At 41.0% G+C, this 19,112-nt stretch overlaps 1 protein-coding gene across 1 annotated transcript in view; it reads right to left on the bottom strand.

Moving 5' to 3' along the window:
• Nucleotides 1-11,526: 11,526 nt before the first annotated feature.
• Nucleotides 11,527-19,112, bottom strand: part of LOC134611605 (ras-related protein Rab-11B-like) — a 31,228-nt gene continuing 23,642 nt past the window's right edge. Inside the window, exons 3-5 of the mRNA XM_063455656.1 lie at nucleotides 18,000-18,193; nucleotides 14,138-14,218; nucleotides 11,527-12,261 (exon numbers count right to left, since the gene is read on the bottom strand). Of these exons, the coding sequence (XP_063311726.1) occupies nucleotides 12,116-12,261; nucleotides 14,138-14,218; nucleotides 18,000-18,193 (421 nt within the window). The 3' untranslated portion in view covers nucleotides 11,527-12,115. The remainder of the gene's footprint in view (nucleotides 12,262-14,137; nucleotides 14,219-17,999; nucleotides 18,194-19,112) is intronic.

Genomic DNA, 19,112 nt, shown 5'->3' with positions numbered 1-19,112 from the left:
TGTTTTCTTCTTTCCTTCCTATTACAATGTTATATTAAGGTCAATGTAGTAAGAGCATGTTAAATATCAGTAAAGGTCAATTTGTGTAGCAATTTTTCTGAGAGCACTTGCGCAACACCATAACTAGATCATTAACAGGTAATAACTTTTAGTAATTGGCTTTTGCGGATATTCTATGTTTTTCTTACGGAGATCATTTTGGTACTATTGATACACGTTTGCTTTACCTTTATTTCACCTTTTTTCCCACTAATACATTACAGTTCACCCCTATTTTTGATACATTCAATTTTAATGTCCATTATATAAGCAGGATATTGCTTTGCTGCAAAGGGATTTAGATAGATTGGGGGAATGGGCACTCAAATAGCAGCTGAAATTTAATGTAGAAAAATGCAAAGTTATGCACTTCGGGGTAAAGAATGCACAAGCAACTTACACCCTAAATGGTAGTGAATTGGGGATAACAACACATGAGAAGGATTTTGGGAATTGTTATAGACAACAAACTAGGCAGGAATATGCAATGTCAATCCGCAGTGGCTAAGGCCACTATGGTATTTCATGTATAAATAGAGGCATTAATTCTCGGAATGAAAATATCATTTTGCCTCTTTATAAATCACTGGTAAGACCACACCTTGAATATGCTGTGCAATTTTGGGCACCTGTTCTAATGAAGAATATTACGGCACTAGACAAGTACAGAGGTGGGCTACAAAATTAATAAATGGAATGGAGCATTTTAGTTATGATGAAAGGTTAACAAATGTAAACCTCTTTAGTTTGAAAAAAATGGCACCTCAGAGAGTTTATGACATTATACAGATATATTCAATGCTTTCCTATGGAAAAAAATTTGACGCTGGAGGTCCTCATGCTGAGCGTGAGGACGTCCAGCGTCAGATAACAGACCAAAGGTCCGTTTCGCTTCATTCCGGAAGTCCCTTTAGTGGCTCTCTGGAGCTTGAGTGAGGCAGTCGAGGAAAAGAGACTCAGAAAAGCTGCTGGAAATTGTAATGGGAGACTTACAGTGCTTTCTTGGGTCACAGGCAGCCCCCAGCAACTCCCTCCTTAAATGACCACTATAGTGCCAGGAAAACACAAATTTTCCTGCCACTATAGTGCCCTGAGGTTGCCTCCACCCTCAGTGTGCCCCTCCCGCCAGGCTCTAGGGGGAGGAAGGGGTTAAACTTACCTATTTCTCCAGCGCCGGGTGGGGAGCTCTCCTCCTCCTCGGCTGAATGTGCATGCGCGGCAAGAGTCGCGCGCGCATTCAGCCAGTCTCATAGGAAAGCATTTACAATGATTTCCTATGGACGCTGGCGTCTTCTCGCTGTAAAAATCACAGTGAGAAGCGCGGAAGCCCTCGAGCGGCTGTCAATGAGACAGCCACTAGAGTCTGGATTAACCCTAATATAAACATAGCAGTTTCTCTGAAACTGCTATGTTTATAGAAAAAAGGGTTAATCCTAGCTGGACCAGGCACCCAGACCACTTAATTAAGCTGACGTGGTCTGGGTGCCTATAGTGGTCCTTTAAAAGGCATTAGGGCTGTCTGCCACCAAGGTGCCACGACCTACTGGGAAATTTTCCACTATCCTCTTGTATCCCGATGTATTTAGACATCTCCATGAGTTTCTGCCACGCTTTAGGAAAAACACAAGTCAGTTTGTATGTATTTTGTTATTTTTCTTTTAAATTGTGGTTTATCACTAATACATAAGTGGTTTTCACAGTTTAGTTTAGGACAATCATTAAAATATAACTGCACAACACTATTTGTATTTTTTGCATTATAATTGGTGAACAAAATAATTTGTCATTCTTGAAAATTGCCTTAGATTTGAGTGCTTGTGATATAGATGATGAAAATGGAACCGAAAATTATATGTTCTGTCTACTTACATGCATGCTATGATTCTGCATAGATGGGCTACAACCCTTGTGCAAAATTACTGCACATTACAAATAGCACACGATTTTGTCTACCTACTGTAGTGGAGCTGCTACGTGAGGAAGATTGCATGATGCCGTCGGATGTGGAAGCCCTGCCCTCTCGGTGGCTGGGCGTGAGCCTGAGGTAACAAAAACAGCCATTAAACTGTCCTGTCATAAACACAAAAACTGCAAGTGACAAATACATCTTCCCAGCTAAATGAATTACAAGATGTCTTCCACTTGTGAAGATCATAATTCATTGTTTTTTGTTTTGGTTTTTATACTTTATTTTTCAAGCACCATCAGAGCAAAAAAGTACATTTAGTGTAAACAAAGTGCAATCGGCACTTGTATTTTCAGTATTTACAACATAAAAGAATTAACCAAAAACAAGCAATGCATGGCACATGGAAAAGAAAATACTCTACTATTGGCAGTTCAGTGATATTGTACTCGGAAGGAGGCCCACCAACCATACCAAAATAAAAACAGCCATCTCCCATGCTGGGCCAGCAACCTTGCTGAGCAGGTTAGCATTGGCAATAGTATACTTTTTTTTTTTTTTTTTTTTTTTATAATTCTTTATTTTTGTTGTGCATATATATATCACAGGCAAGTCGTAGGTGCCCCAAGAGCAGTCCTCCAGCTGTTCCCACGCTCAACATGCGGGGCACAAGATGAATAAGCACATTTTATAATAACAATAATAACTCATAAAAACAGTCGCTTGTATAGATAGCTATATGTTAAATTTAGGCTAGTTCTATGCGTAGCTATTCTTCTAACTACTTAACAGTGTTGGCTTACAGTATATATTGTGAAAATAATCTAAAGCAGTGTGATTAGGCATTAACGATTCTGGTATACAACGTTAGGAGTAGGCAGTAATCATGCTTTGATTAGCAGTAGGTCAGAGTTAGTTACATCGCTTTAGTGCTGGTAATGCGTCGGCTATACACCATATGTCTAAACAGTTGTCTCGTTAACTAATTCTTTGGTACGTGGGTATAACTCCTCGCTATTCTTTGGGTGTGTGTTAGGTTAATAGTAGCTAGTGGTCAACGATTGTAGTTATAGGCTAAAACAAGATTAAAACAAGATTAAAACAAGATTAAAACAAGTAGGCACAGTCAATGCTTAATAGTGTGAGGTTAATCACGTTAGTGTCAGCTTTTATATGAGTAAGAATAATAACATCAAGGCTTGCCCTGCCTCAGCGGCTGCAAGCAACCACCCATGTCAAAGGAGAAGATCTATGCATCATGTTGTACGTTAGGCAGTTTTGAGTATATAACATATATAGGCAATCAACTAGTGTGACATATAAAGTAGACTGTTAGTAAAACGTTATAGCAAGCAATGTGGTAAGTTCTCTATGGTCATGCAGGTATCACCAGGGTCAGATCGAAAGTCCTGCCTCCTGATCAGCCGATCCCTGTCAGCGGTGGTGATGGTAGTTGGTAGGTTATGTTGCTCCATGTGTGCGGCTGATGCAGGGAAGCAATACCCTTGGGGACCCCCACCTCGGGCGGGCAGTCAGCGTGGGAAGTAGGCATGTCCAACTTAGTGAGTCCATGCTGCGAGGCCATGTCTCCGCGAGGCAGGGGATTACTGGTGTTCCCATTGTGACTTCGCCGCCGGCGGTGTCTTCCCCGCCTGCACGGCCGTTGTCGGGTTAGTGGCTTGAAGGCTGTAGTCCCGCTCAGTGCGGAGCGCTCCTTCTCTCTGCTCTCGCCTGCTCTTCTGCACTCTGCCCGCTTGTATTGTGGAGCTTTGCGTGTTCCCCCGTGAGGATGCCGCGGCTTACTCGATCCCGGCAGGGTTCGCTGGGGTGCGTGCAAACGCTCGTACAGATTGCGCCAGAACAGGGTGAAGGCATCCGCAATACGTTGCGTAGCTGCATCGTGGGTCTCCGGCTCCGCTGCGGGCGCGCTGTGTGGCTTGCAAGGTGTATCTGCCGCCGCCATTTTGGGTGCTCCACGTGCTCTGCTGCCCATGTGTTGGGGCATAGCAAGCTGAGTGATCTGCTTGTGGCTGCCCCTCTTGTTATTTGTCGTGGACCGAGATGACCCCCATCGGTCCAGAGGGGGGGGGTAGGAGATGGTGACCCCAAGGAATCCGTGTCCAGGTCAGTCAGCGCAGGGAGCGGCCGTCTCCCTGCTGCTCGATCTCCGGCAGGCCTCAGGGTATGTTGTCGGGTCCCCAGGGGGTTACAGGCTTCGTTTTGGTGTCGGGTGGTTCCCCCGGGTGTCCCCGTCATTGTTACTCTGCTCCAGTGGGCGATTGTGCCACTTTTGGGGGAATTGCCCCCCGAAAATGTCGATTGGAGCAGGAGCTGAAGTACAGCACAACCGCTCAGTCTGGATGTCAGGCTCCGCCCCCGGCAATAGTATACTTTTTTAATAGATAAGCTGGGCATTTCATCTGTCATGCCTTTAGAAGACCCTCCTGGCCACCAATGTGATTTTATTGCATCATTTGTGTTCCCTCTTAGTGAGGCCCTCCAGTGGCTTGGATATCAAGAATAGCCAGGGGTCTAGATCAAATGGTCTAAGAAATATTTTCTCCTCATAACACATTGACACCCCACAGAACGTCACCAAGGAAGGACACGTGTCACCACATATGTAAATAGGTGCCTTTCATTCCACAGAGTCTCCAGTAATCGTCAGACAGGTTTTTCCCCATTTCAAGCAATTGTACAGTGGTGGTGTGCCAACAGAATAAATCTTATACATTTGTTCTTGCGATATTAGACACACCAATTACCTTTTAACTGCTTTCTACGTTTCTTCTTATTCATATCCTGTTAACTCGTCTCCCAGGTCCCGTTCCCATTGGTCTACATATCTCAAGGGGCCCCATACTAACGAATGGGAGCAGATGTTGTTGTACATGTCAGAAATAAGGCCCCTTCTATATTGTTCATGTTGGCACAAGGTTTCAAAGAAAGTGAGAAGTTGGGCTTTTGTTTTGATCACTTTCCCTTGGTGTGCAAAGTCTCTAATTTGTAGATGGTGAAAAAAAGTCATTACTAGTTGTGGTGAAAGTACCCTCGCCACTGGGTTTTGGAGGAGCCTGTTTGCCAGCCCCCTACCCTGTGACTATAGCCCCTGTGTTAAACCCTGGTTGAAAATACTGTTTGTGCCTTTATTTTACTATGTATGGCTATAATTCGAACTCCTGAAGCGATTCGAAACAGCACTTTGAATTATCGAACAACCACACAAACCAGAGACCACCCTGGAGCTTGTTAACACCTATTAACAACTTGGAACGTTTCTCACCGCAGTGTTCTAATTGTTCGTGTGGGTGGCTGCAATTCCTATGGCCAACCACGAGGTGGCGGCCATCTTGTTTGTATGAACGCAGGCAGCGGTGTTTGGGCATGAATTTCATGGATCTAAAATCAGATACAGAAACTCCCGAACACAGCTGAACTTCCATCATCGCCTGCATTCGGCTCTATTCAACTTAGAAGGTCACTGTTCAGTGAGATCATTCGTCTGGATGAGGGGAACAAGCTCCAGGGTAAGACTATTGACTCTGTTCGGTAGTATGTTCGTTTTCAAACTACCGAACTAGACCAGGGGTGGGGAACCTTTTGCTCTCCAGATGTTTTGGACTACACCTCCCATGATGCTTTGCCAGCATTATGTGTGTAAGAGCATTATGGGGGATGTAGTCCACACCATCTGGAGAGCTGAAGGTTGCCTATCCCTGAACTAGACCCATCGCAAGCCCTGATTCTCTTGCACTGTTTTGGGCATGGGACTATGCCTGCGGTCCGTCAAAATGTGACTTCCATAAAATTCCTGAACCCCTGAATTGATCTGGGTGATTTTTGGATATGTTGGTCACCCAGATCAGGGCTATCAGGGATGAGACATTTGTGGAGATATTATGTGTTTTGGGGTACTTTATAGAAATGTATGTTTTTCTGCCTGGAGATAATTGGGTTAATACAGTATCTGACTCAATTGTCTCCCAGGCAGAGGGGAGGGATTGTATGCTATGTGTGGGAATGTCGTGCATTGGAATGCTGTTCTTATTGGTCTGTGAATATTTTCACTCAGTTCCCCACAAGGTCCATGTGGGCGTACCCCTTGCATGGGGATTGTCAGAAAAGGCCAAGTGTCACACCATTAAAATCAGTTCCTCTTCACCCTCAACACGCAGCCTCGTCTTGTGATTGTAGGGAACAGCTATATTGCTATAACCACTAGCACTTATAAGAGCTTCACAGCTATACTCTCTGTGAGGACATCCCTTATAGGAAGTCTCTATTTCTTAATATCAGGGTCATACGAAAGGGCTGGAGCTAAGCTGAGATTTGTGAAGTCATTATACCAGGGCACTCCATTCAGAGAAAGTCTTATTGTATTTTAGATAACCACATTTAGAACATTGGGATATCAAAACCCATGAGTTGTGCTTTAAGTTCCATCCATCTCCTTTGCCCTTAGCTAATCGGGACAACTGTGCTATATAGAAGTATATTAAGGGGTTGGGAAGTCCCAATCCCCCCTCTACTTTGGTCTGTAAAGCATGTTTCTTGCCAACCTGTGGTGCTTGTTGTTCTAAATAAACCTATCTACAGTTGTAAAATCGGAAAAATAAAGTGATTTGCGCACACAGAAGAGAAATGTGAATTTTACCTTATAAGAACCAATCACAAGAGAGTAGGATGTACATGAGGTATAAGGACCTAAATACTTGCTCTTTCAGAAAGCAACATCAAGCAGAAGAAAACAAATAACAAGCAATAACAATAACTCCTAAATCCAACATCCAAAGGAGCAAACTTCACATGAATTCCACACAAACAACTAAAATGTCTTCAGGGACGAGTCAAACTGAAAAGAGAATGTGTGACAGGTTTACACACATAGTCATGAACGTGGAAATCCAAGTAATACACAGCATTCCATAGTAGTCATTTGTAAACTACAATCTGGTAACTGAACAACAATCATATAATACTCCAATGCCAATTCCTTACCAGTCTGCGAATAGTGAAGGACCCCACTATTCACAAGAATTCCAGGTATTCAATGTGAAGTGAGAATCCCTGAGTTGTGCACACGCTTACCGTGGGTGCGCTCTCGCAGTTTGTCACCGCAGCCCCACAAGCTGGTATCCGACTCCAGAACGAATTCCGGTTGGTCGTAAGGGTTTGCCTGAGGAAACCTTACCAGGAAGTGCTGCATGTCCCGGTAATGTAGCAGGTCTGGGAAGATAGCCTGGATGGAAGAGGGCAGTAGCCCACAATCCATGCAAGTGTGTGGAGGTCACAGTGTTGCAAAGGAGGATCGTGCCAATTTCCTTGAGGATAGAGGAAACCTTTGAAGCGGAATGCTTCAGTGTGCAAGACGCGGAATTACGAATCCTAAGAAGTGGACCATCCACTACGAAACTCAACGACTCCAGCCAGTTTTCGCCACAAATGCAGGCACTGTTGTGTGTATCATTACCTGAAATTCCACAGGGTTAGCCAGAGAATTTTCCATAGGGGGAAATTGTGTGACACAGAATTGGGGCTCCCCCCAAAAAGTAGACAGGTAGATTTACCATGATATGGGATATCCCTGTAGAAGACACAAATTAGTAGGCAATTTCAGGATGCAGGTCAAACAGGCCAGACTACCATAGTAGTAGGCAATGCTCACAAAAACCCTGCAGGGTTGTAATCTTAACAGTGGCCAAATACAATAGACTGGGGCTCACGCAGTAAACAGAGGCTGCAAAAGCATGCCTCCACTCAGCAGCACAGTGCAGCACACATGTAGTAGGGGCCTCACCCCAGGTGCACAGCCACAGGGTATGAACCCTTAAGTGCTGGCCACAGCCCTGATGGAGAGCACTAATCTGTGCTCAAACTGTTAATTCAAGGTTATGGGAGATATTCCTTTAAGCAGTGTGTCCTGAAAATCATGTACAGCAGTTAACAGAGGCAGTAGCAGCATGTCTCCATACAGCAGCACAGTGTAGAATAAATACAGCAGGGGCCTCACCCCAGGTGCACAGGGTATGAACCCGTAAGTGCTGGCCACGGCCCTGACAGAGAGCACTAATCTGTGTTCAAACTGTTAATTCAAGGTTATGGGAGATATTCCTTTAAGCAGTATGTCCTGGAAATCATGTCTAGCAGTTAACAGAGGTTGTAGTAGCATGTCTCCATACAGTAGCACAGTGTAGTATAAATAAAGCAGGGGGCTCACCCCAGGTGCACAGGATGTGAATCCTTCAGTGCAGGCCACAGCCCTGATAGAGAGCACTAATCTGTGCTCAAACAGATAATTCAGGGTTATGGGAGATATTCCTTTAACCCCTTAAGGACACATGACATGTCTGACATGTCATGATTCCCTTTTATTCTAAAAGTGTAGTCCTTAAGGGGTTAAGGAGTATGTCCTGGAAATCCTGTCCAGCTGTTAACAGAGGCTGTAGCAGCATGTCTCCACTTAGTAGCACAGTGTAGTAAAATATAGAGAAGGGGGTATCACCCCAGGTGCACAGGGTATGAACCCTTGAGTGTTGGCCACAGCTCTGACAGAGAGTACTAACCTGTGCTCAAACAGTTAATTCAAGGTTATGGGACCTAGTCCTTTAAGCAGTATGTTCTGGACATTCTGCCCAGCAGTTACAGAGGCTGCAACATCATGTCTCCATTCAGTAGCACAGCGCAGTAAAAATACAGTAGGGGGCTCACCCCTTGAGTGCAGGCCACAGTCCTGACAGAGCACTAATCCATGCTTTAATAGTTAATTCAAGGTTATGGGTGAAATCCCTTTAAACAGCTTATATAAGTGGCCTAATTCAACATTAACATACAACCCCAGTAAGACCCAAAAGCCCCTCAAGCCACAGAGAAGTGAGAGCAAGTAGGAGAGAGGGCAGAAACCAAGAATAAGGTAGAAACACAATAAATAACAGAAAAAAACAGATAAGCACAACAAGAACAAACAGCAAAGTATATAAAAAAATATAATACAGAAACAACGTCAAAAAAGGCAGTAGAAACATAAAGTAATGGAGAAGAGTAATACCCTGACCTGTCTGTTTGATGGAGCAGCAAAGAAAGAGGAAGTGATTAGGTCATTATACTTCATGTACATCCTACTTTCTTGTGATTGGGTCTTTTTTTCTGTGTTTCTGTGTTTGTGAAAAATATGAAGCCTCCTGTCATGTTGTAAAATCAGGTTTATTAAAAATGTATAGCCTTTTAGCTGTTTGCAATCTTTATGTATCCTGTTCCATGTTTGGGAAGGACGATGATCTCTCCTCTGTTGTGAGAATTTTATTAATGGTATTGGATCATTTTGAGACTGTAGAAGTCATTATAAGTTGTGTTTTCAGTGGAATTTTGGGAAACCAGTTGAAGCATTCATTGTGTTGAGCTATTTCAATAGCTTTTGTTTTATTTGTTCATTGCAAACAGTTGAAAGTCTGTACATTTTGACAATAAACCTCATTTTCAACAGGGGTCAAATCATTTTAATTACAACCGCATATGTCTTTGTGTGCTGTCAAGGTCCCTCTTGGTGTGCAGCAACCGCAAAGCTTGAAACAAGAAGAGGAGCTTCGGAAGCATATTCATTTTAATACTATGGATGCGGCCCATCCGCGAAATGTGTTTATCTCCCCACCTCTCAAGGTCCTCGAAGTAAGTCATGGAGAAATCAGAGGCATCATCGTGCTCTCCTCCCTCCTTTTGTGGGCTTCCGGATCCGCCATCTTGAGAGGTTTTGGGCCCTTGCCCGTGTGAGAGAAAATTTTCGCCCAAACGTCTCCTATCGGGAATGTTTCTTAGAGGGTGCCTTCATTGCGTGGGGTATCTTTCCACTCTGGATTTAGCGTATTTGGGATAACATTTTTGCCAGACAAGTGCAGTTACAGTAAGATGCTGATAGATCTCGGAGACTATGTGACCATTACCATCTAACTGCACCCCTCTTAATTCATTGTTATTTGAAAATGTTTCCTGTTAAAATAAATATTAATATTTTGCAACTGCCCTGGTTGAAGTGAGTTTTGCTTGCAAAGAAAGAATAAGAAATAGAATAGTATAATAAAGAATAGAATTAGAGAACCACCAGATAGATATCAGAGCAAAGAAACGGTTAGAGCCTATCCAGCACATACTCGTAAATTAAAAAAGGATGTAGTATAGCTGCTATATAAGAGTGATCACATGACGCTGTCAGTTGTGGAAGCCACAGGGTCGGTGGCTGAGTGTGTGTCAGACATTTTTGTTAATAAAATAAATATACAAACTTTGTCAAAACGTAACACTTACTTCTGACTCAAACTCAATGCAGATCTTTTACAGTTTGATAAATATGATGTTGCGCTGCACTTACTAAAAGAGCAGAAGAATGTAAACAGTATGGGGAGATTAATCAAAGTGTCACTGACACCTTTATATCTACTTTTCTACAAATATGGAGTTTAATTTATTAAATCTTCATGACTAGTTGTCTGACAGCCGGGGTGGGGGGTCACAAAGTTAATTTATAAAAAAATATTCTATTGAAATCTGCACTTTTTGTAAAATGAAATACACTTTTCACACATAAAGCACCTCATGCTAAAGTCCTCTTTTGTATATGGAATGTTCCTTTGATCATCGCTTTTCAGAACACTTTGCAAAGCATCCCTTAATGTATCTTGCATCAATGTGGCCCCTCATTATACTCAATAATATTATGTTGAGGGACACATCTACTGCAAGAAAGGAGATAAGAATCACAGGAAAAAACCCTTGAGTAAGGACTGTAGTTTCAATCAGAAATTGAAAGACAATCTGAGTAAACCAAAACGTTCACACTCAAATTAGTGAGCCTACAGTTGGTCATGGTAACCTTAATGCCAAATGGCAAAATGTGTTTTGAGTGTTAGCACAAAAAATGTACACATGGAGATTTCATTTGTTAAGGTCTGTGAACATGAACCCTCAAAATAAATGCTGTCTTGGTGACACACTGGTAAAGCTGTGTTTTATTTCTTTTATTTAATAATACATTCTCTTCGGACAAGTCAAATATCCCCATATGCCATCAAACTTAAAATGTTCATTGATGTTGTTTATTGGGCCATATGTATAAAATGAATAATGAGATCATCACAATAACATAGGTTTCATTTTTTTTTTTTTAGCATAATATTTTCTAATTGCTACCAATGGGATATGTTTGTTAGAGACAGTGTTTTTGTTAAACAACAGCACAACCACAAAATGAAAACTGATGTGATGTATGCTGCACCCGAAATACCTTAAAGAAGCAGTGTAGGCATCATACCCAAAATATGCCGTTGTACTGGTTACGGTGCCACAGGTTGTGGGCACACTGTACCCTAGTTCTTGGTCATATGGTATTACAGAAGTTTGAACTGGGGTCTACGAAACACCCACAGCCAAGCCCACACTTGCTGTAACTGCTAAAGCCGAAGTTTCACTTCCGCATTAGCAACATCAAGTTCACCAATATTTAATGCTATTCATTGGTTTAAAAACCATTAGACCAAGAACTGGGAGTTGCCATCTGCAACCTAAAGTCATGAGACCTACTATCAATATTGTATTTGCAACACCTATATATATTAAATAACTCAGTTGGGACTTACTCATATGTTATGAGAAGAAAAGGTTTTCTAAAATGGCGTGTGTATATGCTGTACAAATAATAAGAGTGTTAGCTAAAGTGTTTTTGTTTGTATTTCTTGTTTTTTTTGGTTGTACTTTTTACAGTGAATGGAACACATATGAGAGGGATGCATTTGCAACTTACATAACTGTACCCCAAAGAAGGCTAACTTTTGTGACCAGCAGCAAGTTGTCACATGACAGAGATATGCAACATCACATGATGACTTTACTGGTATCTCAGCTATCACTTTTGTCAAGTTCAAAGTAAAGGATGCTACGTTTTCACAGTTTCCAAAGATTTAAACTTTGTCTTTTCAGCCGGTGTGTCTTCAGCATCCGCGGTGTCAATACTCAATATAAGTTAGCCATACCATGGGAACTGACACTGAACTGGGGTGAGGTGAGATTAACCATGGCACTTGCTTGCTGAGGCCTCTGGTGCACTTAGTGGGTTAACCGCAGTTGTGCCAGAGCTAAATGTGAGTTCATATCTCTCCAATGTAACAACAGGCTTCGTAAAGATCCTTAGAGATTCTGACAGCACTGAAGTTTGCCAGGTCTCTGCCCATCCATGGTTGGAGAAACGCTGATATCCACCACATTATTTCCTGGTGAATCTTCATGGGCTGACCTGTCCGCAATCTGCTTCTGTGACACAATGCGGTAGATTTCTATAGAACACAAAACAAATAACAGATACATTTCTCGTTATCAAAACATCTCAGATACACTTCTTTATTTTTAAATATGATTTTGTTAACACACACACACTCACTCACTGACAGATACACACACACACACAGACAGACAGACACACACTCACTGACAGACACACATTCACTGACATTCACACACACACACTTACACATTCTTGCACACACATACTTTTCTTTATTGCTTCTTACCTTTTGGAGCCGATGTGGGGCATCTCCCTGAGGTCCTTCTATCTGCTCCTCACTGCTCCTGCGCGGCTTAGTGATACCGGGCGCCGGAATATGACGTCATATTCCGGCGCCCGGCTTCACTACAGATGACGCACACGAGGGAGCAGTGAGGAGCGGGAACACTGAGCTCCCTCGCTGGCCCTCCTCCCTGGCTGGGTAAGTGTTAGTAGAGTAGGTACCTGCAATGTGGAAAAAACAGGTGCCTACTCTGCTATAACACCAGTATGTACTCGTGGCTCCCCGGGCCGCAAAGATGGTCCTTGTGGGCCGTGAGTTTGACATGCTTGATTTAATAGATATAAATGAATGAAACATGCATGCATTTATTTATGCATTTTTTCATGGGGTATATATCTAAAAAAGTTTTTTTAAAGCTGCAGTTTTCGTGTCTGCAGCATTTGCAAGCCATTCTCTTCTAACCCTGCCCAGACTTTCTGTGGCTGTCCAATCACAGACTTCACAATGCAGCTCAAGGCAGGTGCTCTGAGCAGTTGCGCTCCTCATGAGTTTAGATCCACTGAGCTAAATAAACCAGGAAGCAACGGGACCTGTTTTCTACATGAAAGCCATATAGTGTAACAAGGTTAATTCATAAAAGTTTTCATTTCTATTTATAAAATGGGGGGAAAAAGAGGACGCACTATTTACAGATAAAGCATTTCAGCAAGCTACAGTGTTTTTATGGGTCCGGATTGTTCCTCCAAACACCATAACCATTACAGCCTTGCAGCAACAATGTTACAATAGAAACTAGATCATTTTCTCAATCTGAAATATACACTATGAATATGATGGATACATTTCTGAAATTGTTGATGCAGCAAACAATGACCCACATAAGCTGCTGTTTGAACAATATTTACTACAATTACATTTTTAATATCATGTTATCAGCATTAGGTAGTAGCAGCTAGTGGGTATAAGTTTAATATTGGGACTTACTTGCCTGGAATAATCTGTTACTACAGATACATTTAAAAAAAATAAAAAATTTTAAGCAGTTGAAAAATATTTCAAATTCAACATTGTGCTAGAAGACTACACCGTTCTAAACTCTGTAAAGTTACATAAGATATCTGTGTGGGTTTTGTTTTATTAGGTAAACAAGAAATAGGTATATTGTATTATAGTATCAAAATGACTAAAATGCAAGTTGTTGCTACACAAAATTCAAAACGTACAGCTCTATATTCATATTGTTGTACATACATTTTTTTATTTTTATTATTGTTTAATTGAATATATTTGGAGGATTGAAGAGGAAAACACAGTTACTGGGACTTGTAAAAGAGAATTACATGGAAGGTTGCTGATATCTGGGTTTGAACCAACTGCTGTACATATGGATTCACTTTTAAAGTGCCCTTGGTGATAATAATAATAATAATAATAATAATAATACATGACTGAGAGTTGTAGTAATGTTTAGATATGGTGCATACCAAAACCATTGGAGCATTAGATTTCATTTATCAGTTTCCATCCTGTTAAAGGATAATATTGAAAGAGTCTTAAAGGAACACTTTAGATATTCCAATACTACAGTTTTCCTCTGCCCCTCCCCCCCTACCCCCCATAAGATATGTCAGAGGAACTTGTTTACCTGTTAAAATATTCTTGAATGACTCCTCTACATTAGTAGAATCCAGTGCAGAGGTTTCAATGAATGATAAGTTGTTCTTTTCTGTACAAACATAAATATTTGCATGTTTACTGAGAAAAAGATCAATGTTACAATTTTATACCATATGCAATATAACAATTAAAGATGGGCTGACTACACACAATTACAGCAAAAGTGAAACTAACAAATTGTCTTTAAACCTATGGCCACCATACATGCCTCGGCATCCCACACTGAAACTTCAACTCTAAAACCTTTTCCAAATACTGCCCGACATGCAGAACAAACCCCCAGATATTCCAAACCATTTTAAGATCACTCTTTTTTTCCCCATAGGAACTCTCAAATAAACCCCATTCCATGTATATACACAATATGTTACAACTGTTGATTTTTGTTAATTTGGTTCATTTTACCAAATACGACATCCGTTTTTCCTTCCCCTCTTTTCTCACCCATTCTCACTACATTCCCATCATTATCCTCTTCCCCTTTCTTTCCCCTCAATCGGAAAAGTTAAAAAAAAAATACAAGAGCACAACTATTTCATAAATACCGTTTCTAGTTTTTGCATACTAAACAGAACAAATGACCAGAAACGTTAAAAATGTATAACAGTTATCCTTTAATGTAACACTTCCCACATAAACACTGGAAATTATTAACCTAATGAAAAAGGAGTGTAGAATATTGTTTACAACTGCCTAATTGTTCTTCTGGAAGAGATGCACTATAATGAATATTTTGAGAATAAGTTGATTGATTCTGGAATGAATTATGGGAAACAAGACCTACTAGCCTTGTGCATTATGCATATACACTAGTCTTGTGCATTATGCATATGTACTAGCAATGTGGTACAGTTTTGAAAGAGAGATGGCAAAAGAATGGCACCTTTGCAAAGTTTTGATTATATAACAGGTTCAAGGATATGGGGAGCCAATCCTAAATGTCCATCCTTTGTAGGATATGGTGTAATTAAAGGGATATCATATCAACATTAGCACAGTTAAAAGAATTGTAGATATGTCTCATATTTAAAGAAACACTACAGGGTCAGGATCACAAACATGTACTCCAGACCCTAAACTTGTTAAAATCACTATTTAGTCCACCAAGCCCCAACTTTTCACCCGTAAGTATACTAAAATCTTACCTTATTTCCAGCGCTGCGTGGGTACGCTGGTGCTGGCTCCACCCCTTATCTGCCTCCTTGGCTAGCATCATCAGAAGTGATGATCTCAGCCAATCACAATGCTTTCCCATAGGAAAGCATTGGATTGGCTGAGATTGTCAATTCTGATGATCTCAACCAAGGAAGCGGGTTGGGGCGGAGCCAAATGCCGCCCTGGCCAATCAGCATCTCCTATGGGGAAAGTTCAGTGTCTCCATGCAGAGCGTGGAGACACTGAACATCAGGGCTGCACACTGTGCAGCACTGACACGGGAAGTAACTGCAACTGTAGGTGTCCCAGGGGAGCATTGTCTGAAAAGGCAGTGTTTACATTAAAAAGCCTTCAGGGACTGACTATACTCACCAGAACAACTACATTAAGCTGTAGTTCTGGTGACTATAGTGTCCCTTTAATTTATGTACAACAGCCATAATTTGTAAATTCATTGTGGCCTGTTTTGTCTTTAACTAGTCTAATCTTTACTTGTATATATCTGTCTATGTCCCTCCCTCTCCCACTATTGGGGCTACTTGCATCATGATAAAAAGGGCTGCATCTAATCTACGTTCTGCCGGACGCTGCACACTATCTCAGCACATCCTTTTATTCATGCCTTCAAATTCAGGTCCGTATGATGCATTCGCCGGACTGAATCCATCTCGCTTTTGCACCGTCCACAAGTCCTCTGGAACTCTAAAATGACGTTTTCCAAAAGGAAACAAACCCTGTCTATTTATACTCATCTGTCCCACTCATTGTTGCTATCTTGTGGTTCTAGGTAGCCCAATAGTGCGGTCTTGCACATTCAGTTTCGCTGGTATCCAAATCTTGGCTTGTTTATCATTACTTCTGACCTCTGTACTCCTTAGACATTGGCTTGAACGCAGTTTATCCTATTTTCATAGGAAAATAGGTGGTCTGCATCATGGGTAGGTGCAGGCCTCAATAACAGTTTTATCCTATCATTGACCTCTGCAATTGTCCACCGTTAACATGGGCACTCTAAGGACACGGCTAGTCTATCCTTAGTTGTGTTCTGGATCAGTGTGATTTGGATCCTACCACATTCTGACAACAGCACACTCCAAGTTGTGTAAATCAAGACATGATCATTGCACTTAAAATTGCTTATAACTTCCTTATGTGTAAATATTTCACAAATTGTATAGTCTGTTGAAGTGTTTTATAGCAGATCATCTTAACTTTTACCATCTTAACTAAACGGAATGTGTACTTCTTCCCAAATGTGAGTTTGTGATAGCACACACTTGCTAGCAACTTTTCACATGTTAAACGTATATTATGTATGATGACAGGGTTATTTATATGAAGCATATAATGTGGAAAATAAGAACTTTAAAACAATTACATAAAAGGTTTTGCACTTTAAATTGAATAATAATTGCACTTATTATATACACAAACACTTTATAATAAGGATTTTAATTTAATCTGTTACGAGTGTTTTAACACTCTATATAAAAGCCAAATATAAGTGCTTTCAGATATGCTTAAAGGAACACCAGAGGGTCAGGAACCCCTGGCACCCTATTGCCCCCCTAAATATAGTAAAATCTTACTTGTATTCCAGTCTTGTGCTGCTGGCTCTGCCCCTGATCTGCCTGCTTGGCTGACATCATCAGAGGTGTTGAACAAAATCCAATCACAATGCTTTTCCATAGGATTGGCTGAGACTGTCAAGGAGGCAGATCGGCGGCAGAGCCAGCACAATCCTGGCCAATCAGCATCTCCTGATCATTGAATCAATGCATCTCTAAGAGGAAAGTTCAGTTTCTCCATGCAGAGGGTGGAGACACTGAATATCAGTGCTGCACATTGTGCAGCACTGCCCAAGGAAGCACCTCTAGGAGTGGCCAGTGGAGGTATCATTGAAATAACAGTTTTTACTGCAAAAAGCCTTAAGGGAATGATTCTACTTACCAGAACAAATACAATAAGCTGTAGTTATTCTGGTGACTATAGTGTCCCCTTTAATGTGGAAAATCCACCAACAGATCTGAATCGCAAGTAATAATTTTGTCAACTTTTCATGTGAGTGAATATGAAAAAGCTTAATCTAATTTGGCAAACAGCTATTTATTTATGTTTAACACACTGTACAGTTATATAACATATAATAACTGTTTCAGAGTTATTTACTAAAGTAAAAATTCTGAGGAATCCAAAGTGAATTTCAAATTCAATCTAATAGGAGAGTTAATAAAAACAAAAACAAGATGCTTCATAAATGATCCAGCCTTGCTTGCTTTGATTTGTCTCAGATATATTGTGTCTATATGTTTGTGCCACAGTTGTGATGATTGATTAGAATTATAGGTATCATAAAATGCTAATTTTGAGTAATTACCCCACCATGAAACTGGAGAGTTGAAAATGACACTGTTGTTATATATTGAAATGACCATTAATACTTCTTGGAAAATCCTGGATTTTTGTTTGTCAAAGACTTCTGTATGTAGTCAAGCACCATATTGGTTCTTGCGAGTTAAATTTTTCAGTAGACCTGATTTATTTAGTTTGGATTGGTTTTCTTTGCCTGGTCTTTTTTCCATGTGTATAGCAGATGCATGAAAATGTTCCTACATCATAAATACTAAATATGTCAGGCCATTCTACATCCTAAATCCATAAAATTTGAAACGTACCAGCAAAAGCCCGTGCTTCGTCTGTTGGAACTGCTCTGAGATGCCGCAAATCACTTTTGTTCCCAACCAGCATTATGACTATGTTGTTATCTGCATGGTCTCTCAGCTCCTTGAGCCAACGTTCCACATTTTCGTATGTCAGATGTTTAGCAATGTCATAGATTAGCAGGGCTCCTACTGCACCCCGGTAATAACTGATGAAGACAAGAGGGAAGTGAATTTTTATTAAATACAATTAAATAGTTAGTTGACTAGTATAGGTTAAAAATGTATATGCATTGAGAAAGTTTCATATTAACAGAGACTCACATAATGTTAATTGTTATGGAAAACAATTCTTCAGATATGTGGAATTTGTATTGCCCAACACCAGGGATATATAACTCCAGGCATGCAGATTTTTTTTACCGCCTTTAGCCCTGCTGTGGGAAAAGGGCAGGGTGCCTCGGGGAGCAGGGAGCACGTGGTAGGTGCAGGCCTCAATAACAGTTTCCCCACAATCCTAGCATTCAGAACGCAGTTTGCGGTATTCCCAGCCCGTGCTCTGGTTTACTGAGTGCCAAGCCTGTGAAACAGCAATTACAGTGGCCTGCAACCAACGGAAGTGAAGACCACAACCATCAATCGTGCCACATCAAGTCGGCTGATTCTAACTACAGACCCATCGCCTGAGTTAAGTTTTTTACATGACGTTGGCGGATGCCTACATGACGTTTTCTATGTTAAATTTATGTTTAATGTCATGCAACTCGTTATTATTGTTTCTCTCATCTTAAGTTTTTAATTTCTTTCAGTGTGGTACAGCGACAAAACAAAGTCACTAACTCTGCATGCAGCCGTGTTTGCCTAGCTTGATTATCATCTTATTCTATACAATTGTGCTGTACCCTCAAGTTGCCATACAATCATATGTTGCCTAATATCTATGATGCATCAGTGTATGTTCTGCAAAATGTTTTGTTTTTCTATGTATACTGACACGCTTGTAATTGCTGTTGAGGCATTGCAAGACTATTTATATGTTTCTTATGGGAGAGCATATTTGAGAAAAACCTCTGAAAAAGCTTTTCTAAACTTGGCGAATCCCAGGAAACGCTGTGTAGACTTCTTGTC

This window comes from Pelobates fuscus, chromosome 5 (genome assembly GCF_036172605.1).
Source record: "Pelobates fuscus isolate aPelFus1 chromosome 5, aPelFus1.pri, whole genome shotgun sequence".
In the NCBI taxonomy this organism is placed as follows: domain Eukaryota; kingdom Metazoa; phylum Chordata; class Amphibia; order Anura; family Pelobatidae; genus Pelobates; species Pelobates fuscus.
The sequence above is the reverse complement of the archived record's forward strand: the minus strand, read 5'-3'. Positions and strand labels throughout refer to the sequence as shown.